The 12,216-nt window shown below is 44.0% G+C and overlaps 1 protein-coding gene across 2 annotated transcripts in view; it reads left to right on the forward strand.

The window, feature by feature from the left end:
• Window positions 1-12,216, forward strand: part of MGRN1 (mahogunin ring finger 1) — a 1,054,550-nt gene that overhangs the window by 745,987 nt on the left and 296,347 nt on the right. For both annotated transcript variants that reach the window (XM_069646807.1, XM_069646806.1), the window contains exon 12: window positions 2,275-2,384. In XM_069646807.1, the coding sequence (XP_069502908.1) occupies window positions 2,275-2,384 (110 nt within the window). The remainder of the gene's footprint in view (window positions 1-2,274; window positions 2,385-12,216) is intronic.

Genomic DNA, 12,216 nt, shown 5'->3' on the forward strand with positions numbered 1-12,216 from the left:
GTGGTTGTTATGGTAGCTCTGCCCCTTGGCTGGGCTCCCCTCTGTATATCTGGATGGGTGGGTTGGGGTTTGGCGTGTAGTGTCATTAGGTTGGGCGTGTAGAGCCTGGCAAAGTTCCAGTGTTACTGGATAAACAAATCAAACCCTGCGGTTAGGTCAACAACAAAAAAATTCTCAAATTCGAGGCAGTGAGCACTGGTCACGGTTCTTCATAACTGCACCCAATGATTTCAGTGGCCATCCCATTATTCTATGGTCATTGATAGCTGGCAAGCTTCTGCTTGTGGAGAAAGAGCCTTCAAGTCGAGGTTGAGCTGAAGATGTGCAGGGTTTGTAGGCAACAACCGCTTGACGAGGGAGGACGACTCCAGGAGTTGGACAAGTTCCTTAGGGGGAGGCCTTCTTCCAGATACTTCTGTAAAAGTCACAGCAATTGACAAAGGTATGGTACATATCCCCCTATTCTTGTACACATCTTGGTTGTTGGGTGCACATCCAGGTAGCAATCATGCACACTGCTCTATTCAAATGTATGGTCGCCACCCAGTCAGGGGTGGCTGCTACACACAGGATGTATATTCAAAGTGAATCTGAGACACTGAGTCATATATCTAGCAATAGCTGCCCTGAGCTCCAAACCTGGAGTCTTAGGAAGGCCATGACAGTGGTCGAAGGTGAGTGGTTTAATTAAGTTTGACTGTTCATATACTTTTATTTTAAAAAGAAACCGTTCCGGAATGTTTGTGTTTTAAAATAGAATCGTAGATGTTGAAACCACATCGGGGATCAGGCTGCCAGAGGTACAACATTAAACAGCAGACTCATTTGTTGTTTGCCTTTGCCTTACTTGGGATGCAAACCTGGGACCTGCCGGATCAGCTCCAACCTCGCATCACAGTGATCTATCATTAAACTGCTGTGTTTCTCTGTTCTTTTCATTGGTCTGCTTGGGATGAAGCCCATTTCCAAGCCCAAGGATAGCCCTTCTCCCACAGTAATCACACTTGTTCATTTAAGCAACGTAATATGAAAATACTGCAGGTACGGCTGTACTTGCAGTTAATGGGTAGCTTTAATCTTTATCATGCCCTGAAGAGGTGGAAATGGTGAGTGATTAGGAAGAAGAGGGTGCGTAGTGCTGCATGCTGTGAGGGACGATGAATAAAGGTAATGGGGATCATTTAAAATGCATTTAGCATTTTCTTTCACTGTGTTTCTTTGAGCATTTACACAGTGGTGGTGATGGAATGGAGGGAAGGTCGGACCTGGTTATGGTGTTTGTATTGCCAGTGCGAGGGGACATGGTTATTGGGTTTGTGGGGAGCAGGAGGGGCAGCAGGGAACATAGTTCCACTACTTCTTTTTGTACACTTTGACCACGACTATCTATGGAATTACAAATTGTGCTAGCAATTTAATGCAGGATGTATCCGTGATCACAAAATGGTTTCAATATCATGCAGCCTTCTAAAAAAAAAAAAAAAAAAAAAAGTACACACATCTGCCACTAGCCAGTGAATACACACATGCAATAGAGAAGTGAGACCTGCTAGAGGAAACAGACTAGGCTGCACCTTCGGGCACCCTATCCTAGGAATCATAGGGACTTTCAAGGAACACAACAGACACGTTACTAGAGGGAAAAAGCATTGGATAAACTAGTCGGGGCAAGGAAAAACATCAGGGGACTCTTGCTGCTTCACAGTTTGACATGGTTCCTCATTATACAGCTCGCCAGGTCTTTTGGATGACAACTCTCATAATCCTTCACCATTGACTAGGCTGCCTAGAGACCATAGAACTAAAGACCAAAACACTTGGATGGTCAAATAGGTAACCATGAACTATGACATTGACTCAACATATATCTACTATTGAAATGCGCAATAAGGAGCTTGGGATCTGTCTTTCATAGAAAGAAGGTATGTGCGTAAAGGATAGACATGCTAGAATCAACATCTTTGAATAGGATGGTGTTTCTTGACCCTGTTTCAAACAAAAAGTAGCTGAAAATTGAGGGCTAAGGTTTTCTAGTCTAATACTAGAAAAATGTTGCACATTGTGGATGTCTTTGCTGCGGGGAATCAGTAATGGTTACAAGACCCTTGCCCATTCCCCCTAAATTCGTGTGGGCGCAACCATATTAAGGATACCCCATGCTATGGGCCACTTTCCAAAAAGTAACACTATGCGTAATTCTAAACACTGTATGAAGCAGGATTCTATCTGTTTCTTACTTATATGCATAGGTTATCACTGTATTTCTCGTTTCAGCTTTCCGGGCACTCCTGCAGATTCGTGCCGTGAGGAAGAAGCCCGGCGCCCTGTCACCAGTCTCCTTCAGTCCTGTTCTGGCTCAGTCCCTGGACCACGATGAGCATTCTGTGAGTAGCTTTTTGTGTATATATATCTGTGACACACGCAACTTCCAAACACTTAAAAACCTGCCAGATGTTGGCCATAATAGGTTGGCATGGGCAACATTTCCCATGCTGACCAAATGTTCATCTCTTCATTAGTGTTCTTTTTTTCTTGTTAGGAAAGAGTGATTTGAAAATTAGGTTTGTCGTGGTAGTCTGTTGCAGAATGCGCCAACTCATTGCATCCTAAGAATATGATTAATTATGCTACAGAATATGACTCTTGTATGCCACTTTTTAAGCAAATCATGGTTTCAAGGAATATGCCTATAATTGTGCCAGGAAATATGCCCATCATTGGGCCAGAGATGATATCATTTAATCCATTGGCAACGTAAATCTTTGTGGCACAGGGTACATTAAATTTACTAGATAATGTGCAAATCATAGTTTCATTTTTGTGCTCAAAAATAGTCATTGAACATCATCATGTTCTGAAATGATCTGGACAAAATACACATGAATGTGCCAGAGAGCAGGCTCCTGTATTGTGGCATCCTTAGGTCATTAATGAGAATTCAGTGTCACAGATGGCTCACAGAATACACCAACACTTTGAGATGGTTCAAGGGTTTTTATTTGCTTTACAATGGGCCCAATGGCTGACCATCTCATCTAGCAAACCACATCCTCCCTAACCTAGATGTCCATGACCCAAGGTTAATAGATATTGAATATTGACCTCTACTGCCTAAGTTCTACCTTATGCTGGATAGGAGGACCTAAAGGCAGGATGCCTTTTCTGTCTAAAGTCCCTCAGGTAATTCCGAAGACTGTCACTACTCAATCCAGTTGTTAGTGTTCTATTGGGGGTATTGGGGTAGGGGATTGTGCCTTGCAAATACTCTGCTTGATTCAGTCTTCTTTCTTTCAGTCTTCTTTCTACCATGCTCATGTTCCCCTTTCCCTCTACTTACCTCTCACTACTCTCCTCCTCCAACTCAACCTGCTACTACTCCCTTCTCTGTCATACTCTGTCGCTCTGATGTATTTTATTCCTTCTAAGCCTCGCCTCCACCCTTTGATGTTAAAACTCCACCCTCCTCCTTCCTTTTCCACTGTAGTGATCCTCCCTCCTCTACACTACTGCTCCACCCCAGTACTACGCCTTTCTCCTCCACAGAACTCCCTCCTCCACGCTTTGACTCCACTCCACCCTACCTCCTAAACATACACCCTCCTTTCACTCACACAAGCACTTCACTTGCACTCCCTACACTGTCCTCACCTAGCCGCACTCATTACCCTCTCATGCACACTCACTAACCAATACCTCACCCACTCTAGAATTATCCTCCACACTCTATTTCACCTTCCTCCTGCTGTTCTCTTGGTCTACCACCTCCTCCTCTGACCTCACCTGAACAACCCACAACTTGTTTCCTGTTGTCCATTTTATACTGCACGCCCCCTTCTCTTTCCACTGGACTACTCACCCTGGCTGATCCAACCATGTGGTGGTACAAGCAGAAAAAATATGAAATAGTAGGCTAAACCCCACCCACTTCTACCGCGGAATAGTGGTGGAGGTCTGAGAGATACTGTGGCAAGGTTGTGTTAGGGGGCCTGTGTTTCAGATCACCTAAGGTAAGTCCAGCACGTGTCACGGTCTGTGCCCCTTCTTTTAGTCATTGGTGGTGAAGGGAGTTTGCAGCAGTCTACGGGTGTTTGTGGCTGATGCTGCGGAGCATTGCACGTTCTGCCTCACAGACACATAAGTGCAGCAGTTCCTTCCCCAACGCCTCTCGCTGGGTCTTTGTTGTCTGTCTCTGTGGCTGGGTCTAGTCACGGCATAGGATCCCAGAGACCTGCTCTCACTCGATCAGGTCTGTGCCCCCATCCGGACAGTGTGCCGCCCTGGATTGTTGTTCTTTCTCGCTGTGCTCCTGTTGTCTCCCTCTGGCCAAATAGCTCTAGGGAAGATGAAATGCACCTGGCTAGCCTTTGGTTCTCAAGTCACAATATGAGGCAAAGGGGACCTTCAAAAGTACATGCTGGCACAAGGGAAACGGGGCACAAATTGGTGCCCTCTCATCTGCCACCGCCCTCTGGGGTAGGACTGGCTCTGGATTTCTCCTTGTGAGGGGTTCCTATCCCTGCTTGACAAGACCAGGATACTGGCCATGTCACATCAGGCTACATAGACCCCTTATGTCTCTATCCATAATAATTTCTTGTAGTGTGGCATTGGTAAGTTTCCAACAAGGAAAAGATCAGGATTTACACTTGAGTAGCATAATAACAGTAAGAGACTAGAAGATGTGCAATAGCAAGGGGGTTTAGGAGTGCAGCACGAAGGAAGACCATAATACAGGCCATTCTCACTAGTCAATGTCTGAGCAATGAGATTACTTTAAAGGAGGAACAGAAGATGCAGTATAACAAAGCCTTCTTGGTTAGGTACTACAGGGGAGGGTGGGGGTTATTTTCCTTTTAAATTTCAGCAAATTTAATTAATTGGTACTTTATCCAAATTGTGACATATTATATCTAAGTGTTGTGAAACATATTTAAAAAAGCAAGAATTGGCAAGCCAACCGTTAGGGATTTTATCTGGGCATGAGATGGGCATTTTCCAGGCACTGCCATAATGCTTCTACCTGACCATAAAATGGCAACAGGTGGAAAATGGTACGATTACCTGGACATATGATGGTGTCCAACTAATACCTATACAAAAGTAAAAACTATTGCCTTTATCAGTACTGGATTTTAACAGGTCTTCAGTGCAAGGAACATTTATAAATCAAGTGGTTGAGGACATAATAGGTTAAGACATTTTTATTGCACCAGTAGTGCGTTTACAGCTGCAATCTCAGCAGACTGCTTAGAAACAACACTGGCAGGCCAAAGTTTGATGTAACTGCTTGATTGAGCTAGCTCAAATAGATCCCAAGAGGATGTGTTTTGGGTGCGGATGGGCACGTAGTGGGTGGGAATGCCCAGAGGGATTAGCATGGCCATGGACAAGTCAGTGGGTGGGTAAATGACCAAAAAACGCCCACAAGCGGCGAGTGCCTCCTTGCATGTCACCTCTCACATAGCTACATTCCAATGTAATAGTGGCCTATAAGTAAAATGAAATAAAACACAATTAAAAGAGATTTTTAAAAATATATATTTGAGATCGAACCTGTAGATAACAGAGGACTGGGCTGAATCCTGAAATTTGGCAGCTATGCTTTTTCTCGCAAACAATAAAAAGCATACGTCCAGGCAAGAACCTGTTAATGAAATCCGTTGATTAAAATCCTGCTCTGCACTTAATATCCTTGAGTATTCAGCAGATAAAAAAAAGTTGGGATTGTTTGTTAAAAAAAGTTGCACGTTCGGTGTAGGCTTATTTTTGGCAAAATTGGCTGTTATAACTTTTTAATAAACTGGCACATCTTTTTTTACTCACAAATAGGTTTTTTATCTTTTACCATACAACATCAACGTTTTAAAAAAAAGACTAAATACCATGCAGATCTTTAAAGCAAACAAGCCCATTTATGAGAGGTAGCATAGAAACAGATGCATGCCCCTTGCCATTTCTTTCACTGGTTGCTATTTTAAAGTGCAGGGGAGGCTGTATAGAACATGGGTGTGTGTCTTCGACCAGCACTAGTTTTGAGAATGGAATGTGTTTGTTGAAATTAATGGCAATGTCAAGTTGTTAGTATATGGTTTCAGTTTTTCCTAGAATTTTCTGTTGTGGTGTAATGGAGAGGAGGCAGGTTTTTCTCTTGGCCTAGTTCGTTCATAGTGTGTTTATTGTTGCAATGTAAAATAGGGGGAGGCGTTGTATGTTGTCTTTTGTTCGGATGAATGCATTTTTATTGAATGTTGATCAAATGGTGTGCAGGTGACTGTCATTTTGGGTGCATGCTCTGGAAACTGTGGTGGGAAGGGACTTGGATGATCCAGTATCCACCCTATGTGTCTTCTAGAGCAGGGTTGTCAAAATCCAGGCCTCGAGAGCCAGATACATGTCAGATTTTCAGGATACCACTCATTAATAGTCACAAGACACATTTTCATACACTGATTCTAAATGTATGTACATTTTTGCTCTTGAATATTAATGAGGGATATCCTGAAAACCTGTCAGGTTTCCGACACTCAAGGCCTGGAGTTGGACACCCCTGTTCTGGAGGGTCTCTTCAGAGATGCAGAATATTGGTACCACCCATGTAAAGACCAATCCCTCATAAACCGAGAACTGCATCCAACATCCAGCAAGAAAAGCAGTAGAACATCCAGAAACGTAGCCAGGATTGTTTAACAAGGATTGTTGAACAAGTGGGGCCTGAAGCTGTGACATTAACATCTGTAAATGCCCACACAGCATTGGTGAGTGGGCTTTTGCAGATTTTGGGTGGGCCTTGCCCGTTCAGGCCCTACCCTGTCTACGGCTCTGAGAACACCACTAAAATGGCAAACCATAGGAAAGGACAAACACGGCGAAATAGGAAAACCCCAATGCGAATGAGAGGCCTTATTGTGGTGCTCGCTGCACCTGTATGTATTTGAGAAAGATTGAATGTGAAAATATATAAGTTAATGGACATGCCAAAGGAACAACCTACCTGCGTATCTAGCGTTTATGGTAGACTTATCGCTCTCACACAGACAGGAAGTTTCACACAGTTCGTATGAGTAACTCTGGCCACTGCAGAGCCACGAACCTGAACCCCATTAAGATATTTTCAGAATCAGCCCTGTTCACACATTCAGAGAGGTCACCCTATTCTGGCGGAAAAGGAAAGATACTAATTTCTAGCAAAACTCGGCAGTATGACTGAGCAGCAAGGCTTAGACTTGGGCTAGTGTGAGAGTGGTGAATGGTTCAGTTAAGAACACACAGAGCACTCTTAATAACACACGTTAGACAGAATGTATAAAAATACAATTTATACTCTTAGCAATAAAAACATACAGGTATGTATTATACCAAACATTCACTACTATTATACACATTCACTTTTGAGATGCACTGGCTATAGGGCACTAACACTTTACTTTTCAAAGTAGTAGTAGTAGAATAATTGTAGAACGTTTCCTAGCAGCCCCTCTCCTAATCCAACCACCTTGGGGGAAGCCCAGGGGAGGATCCTTGACCAGAACTTCACTCATCACAGCCAGGGCAGTGAGAGGTAGGGTGAACACCTCACGGCAATTAAACCATATGGAGGTGAACAGGGGGGTGGGGGGGAGTTAGGAGCAGGAGTATTTGCTCCCTCCCTGTAATACGATTCATTCAGGGACCACTTTGGAAGCTCTTCTGAAATTGGTGGTCTCCCGTGCTCTGCATCTTGCTTCTGATGGAGGTCCAGGGATCGCAAGTGCAAATGTCATTTTTGGCATCAGGATTTAGGTCCAGCTAATCGGCGGTTCTGCGGTCTGGCGAGACAGTTCCTGGGGCTGGGCAGCTAGTTGACCCTGGCACAATGAAAGGATCACCACGTTGTAGACTACCTCAGAGGGACCCCCAAAACACAATACAGGCGGAGATCAGCAATGGTCACTTGAAGAAAATGTGGGAAGACGACCCTCATAGCGGAAACAAAGAAGCTGGTCTTGCAAGGCCCCTCTTATTGCTAGTGAGCTGCAACTGCGGGGGGGGGGGGCTCTTGTTTTCCAGGTTGAGAGTGTGGAGTCCTAAGTCCAAACTTGGGACGGCGACCAATGCATCGAGGTAGCCCACGAGGAAGCTGTTTAGCTGCAGGATGGTTCTGGGACATTTGAGGAGGCTTCCAATGGTAGGATACTCAAGCAGGGGCCGAGACTGGTTGTTTGCCGCGGTCTAGTAGTTAAATCACTGAAGAAGATCTTTTAGAGATCGGCAAAGGAGCAGGGGCTCATCAGGACGTCTGGGTCTTCAGCTGGAGGCTCCTCTTCATAGGGGTCTTGGCTCCAACAACAATCTGTTGAGAGCTAAAAAAGTGCTTCTTTTATCTAGGATTTAAGCTGGAGTCGCCCCATGCCCACCAATGGTAAGTATTTCCACCATTCAAACTGGCACCTGGGACCACACAGACCCAGCCCCCACATCTGGCCACAAACAGACACTGCTTACCATCTCTGGCACATCAGGCAATGAGAGGTCAGGAAGAAGGCCAAAATACAAGTTGGGCAAAGGACAGGGACAGGCAAAAATCTAAATCGTACTGCCATTTTAGAGTGTATAGTACTCTATAAAGCATTAAGCGGTAAAATGCAAAAGTGCACAATGCATTTACAAGAAACATGCTACAAAAAGATCTGCTGCCACCAGCTTGTTTTGGACACATGATGCAAGTAACCACAAAGTTAAGAAAAACAAAGTTAAAGGGACAGAGAGTATCACTACCGCACATCACTGTAAGGTGAAGAGTGCAGTGTAAAATAAACAAAGAGTTTCACATTGGAGAACAGAGTTCTCTGGCACTACTCGGCTTAGGGACTGATTGTTACACCCAAAGAGATGAGCTTAGCAAGGCTAGTAAGGTAAACAGTTTTCACTTGCCTCTAAAAGTCAGGGCGGGTACAAAATGACAGCAAAAATGTAGGGGGTTCCATAGATGTCTATGGAGAGAAAGAAAGATAGCAAAAACAAAATCTTTCCCACACCCAGCGATTTCAAAATGACACCGACTGCTCTGTTCCACGATAACCCCTCTGAGCCAGTTATAGAAACTAATTTATGCCCCAACCAGTACAAAAAGCCCAATGATAACATCAAAAGGCAATTGAAATTCCAAACAAAAAACATTCAATCACAGCACCCAACAAAATGGGCTCTAGGAGTGAGCCAATCCAGAGTTAATTTGTATAATCACCCACTAGCTCAGGACTTTAAGAGCTGGGAGCAGGGTGAATCCTGCAACAAACATCCTTCTTTTTTTAGTCAAGTCCTTAGATTTTATAGACACTTACTTCAAATCATCCCATACAAAATACTGAATAAGCCATTCTTTAAACTGCAGGTATTTGTTATTCCAGAGTGTTCTTGCTCGGTCTTACTTTGAGTGTGTCAGTTGAGAGCTGCATGGCTGAAGAGTGCCCGGATGAGACTACTGTGAAAGGGTGCCTGTGGCTTTGACTCAGAATACAATACAAATCCCAAGCACATGAAGTTTGAATGACAAAAGTGCATGGCATTTTGGCAACTTTCCCTCCCATAGTTTCTATTGAACCCCAATCTTTTTGCTTTGTTTTTTAACCTGTTCTGACTTTTTGAGGGGAAATAAAGCGTTCAGTTTTACTTCCCCTGCCTTTTGCTTATTTGTTATGGGGAAACTGATCAGTCCTTTAGACTATCAGTATTGGGAAACTGTGTTTCCCTTTTATCTTTTACTTGTTTGTAACTATTTAACATTGCACACAGCATCATACAATGCAGTGCTATGGGAATATTTGTTTATCACCCTAACCTTTTACGGTTCTAATTGATTTTACTGAATTTAATTACAGAGAATGATATTACAACAAAACATTTATAACAAAAAAGATAATTTTATTTATTTTTTATTTGGGGTGTTCCCCCCCGCCCAAACCTTCTGTTTCCCTATGCTTTTAAACCACCCAAACCCCTTACCCCACCACCCCAAATATATGTATATTTTTTAAATCAATATTTTTTTGTTATTGTTTTATTAAAGTCATTCACTGTTTTTTATTCGTTATAATTACTGGATACCTTTTTACACTTGGGATTTTTGGTTACTTTTATGATTTCAAATGTAATTTGTGATTTGTAAAAGTTCTTCTGGAAATGGCATGAGATTTTCGCTTGTTCTTTGGCCATATTGTTGTTTGGCGGTCTTCCTACTTTGCCAGACCATGAAATCCCGTATAAGGTCATGCACTTCCCCAGGAAAGCTGCAGCTTTCGTGGTTTAGTGATGCCTTTGTATGTGTGTATGTGACATCCAGGAAGTGGGTGCGACTGTCTGTGGTGCCAGAAAGTCTGGGTGTAGAGCCTGAGTGAAACCAATACTTATCCCTTATTGGACAACTACTGGCTGTTTGTTTGGTGCATATCTTATCTTTACCATTGGTGGACTTGGACTTGCTTCCAGGCTGGATTTTGGATAAGAAGAGGACTCCTGCAGCCATTTCTTCAGATCAGTGTTGGAGCCAAGAAGTGCGTGTAGAAAAACAGATAACTGACGATCCAAAGAAGACTCCCGAAGATGCCCGGGCATCCTTTCCTGCGCCTGATAGAGTGAAGCCCTGTTGGATTACCTGATCTGGGAAGTCCCTGTGCGGTGCTTCAACCCTGGACTGGTGGGGCCAACCAGTCTCAACATGTTCTCGAGGATCACGCCATCCTGAGCCTTCGGAAGTGTCCATCGACCACCTGGTGGGCTGTCCAGCATTCCAGTGGGCTATCTCGGTAGAACTGTCGCCAATCCACATTTGCAGCCGGAACTATGGTGGTCGCCAGGTTGTGGTAGAAGTCCCATTCCTTTTGAATTTGTCTTCCAGAATCAAGGGATACCGTCCTGGAACGACTTCTACGACCACAACTGGAAGGTCGCCTGCCGTTGTCTGCGTTCAGTGGTCGTTGCTGGTACTCGCCTTCCTCTGTCCTGTGAAGTGTCTTGAAGAGGACTACATCGGTGAATCTTCCATTTCTCCATTACCAAGGCTTGCACTCTGCTCCTGGACCCGACCGGAAGAATACTTGCACCATAGCTCCTGGGCACTTCTCCCTGGAACCAATGGTAGAGGAAGGAATCCAACCTCTAGTGACCCCCAGTCGACCCATCCACTGATCTGGGAAAATCAGAGCCATGATGGCAAGTAAATGCAATGCATTTGTCTCTCCCTGTTCTCAATACGATAACATTGAGAACAAGTGTTTGTATCCTTCCATTCCACTGCTTTTTGATTGTTGAACTAGAGTAGTACAATCTGAAAGATAAGAACACAATTTACTTACATAGGATCTTTGTTGCATCTCTTCTTTTGAACAATCGCCAACACAAGTAACTTACCTGCTACATATGCATTCTGGGGAGAAGCATTGTGGCTCCTGTGATAAGGCACAATTCTTGTTAGGGCTTGGACTTCTGAAGTTAGGGAATATCACATGGACTTGGTTCCATCTTTACTTCATCACTTTACGTACCTCCTTTGTTGATTTAAGTAATTGAATGCATTTTAAGAACCTATGTTCACTGTACATATGTTTATTATTGAGCGTTGTGCACTATAATCACCTGCTTGTTTTACTGTTTTTATTGTTTAGGGTCTAGAATAAATGCTTTCTGATGCTTGTTAATCTGCTTAGAATCACATGCTGTGCATATGGTCCGACATCCAGTGGTAACCGCAGAGTATTGCATCTTGTCTTTCGGGGACCGAAAGGGGATGTCGGCATAGGCCTGTCTGTAACACCATCCCTATCGTGACGTGTAGTGTACCCAAAATCCCTCATGCGCCGAGGGCCCTCAGATTGTTTTTTTCTGCCCAGATAACTGGTCGCCCTATAGCGGAGCTCTTACATAAGAGACATTGTTTCTTATACCGACTTGTCGGTTATTCCCTGTTAATTCACTTCGGTCACAAGAACAACTTTGACGAAGACTGTGGGGGATTTGTCTACGGCGGTGGATTTTGGCGCCTAAGATCTGGCGGCCAGAGCTTGCACGTGGTTGGGCCCTCTGGCCGACCTTTACAGTAGGGAGAGTGGGGTCAGGGTGGCCATATTTTCGGTATGTCTGTCCTCTTTCCCCCTCTTTACCCTTTAGGTCTGGTCATCTTCCCCTTTTGCTATGGAAAGGACTCCTTTTAGGTTCTGCCCTAAGTGTAGGGTCAGATATCCT

This window comes from Ambystoma mexicanum, chromosome 2q (genome assembly GCF_040938575.1).
Source record: "Ambystoma mexicanum isolate Mex_15411 chromosome 2q, UKY_AmexF1_1, whole genome shotgun sequence".
Lineage (NCBI taxonomy): Eukaryota > Metazoa > Chordata > Amphibia > Caudata > Ambystomatidae > Ambystoma > Ambystoma mexicanum.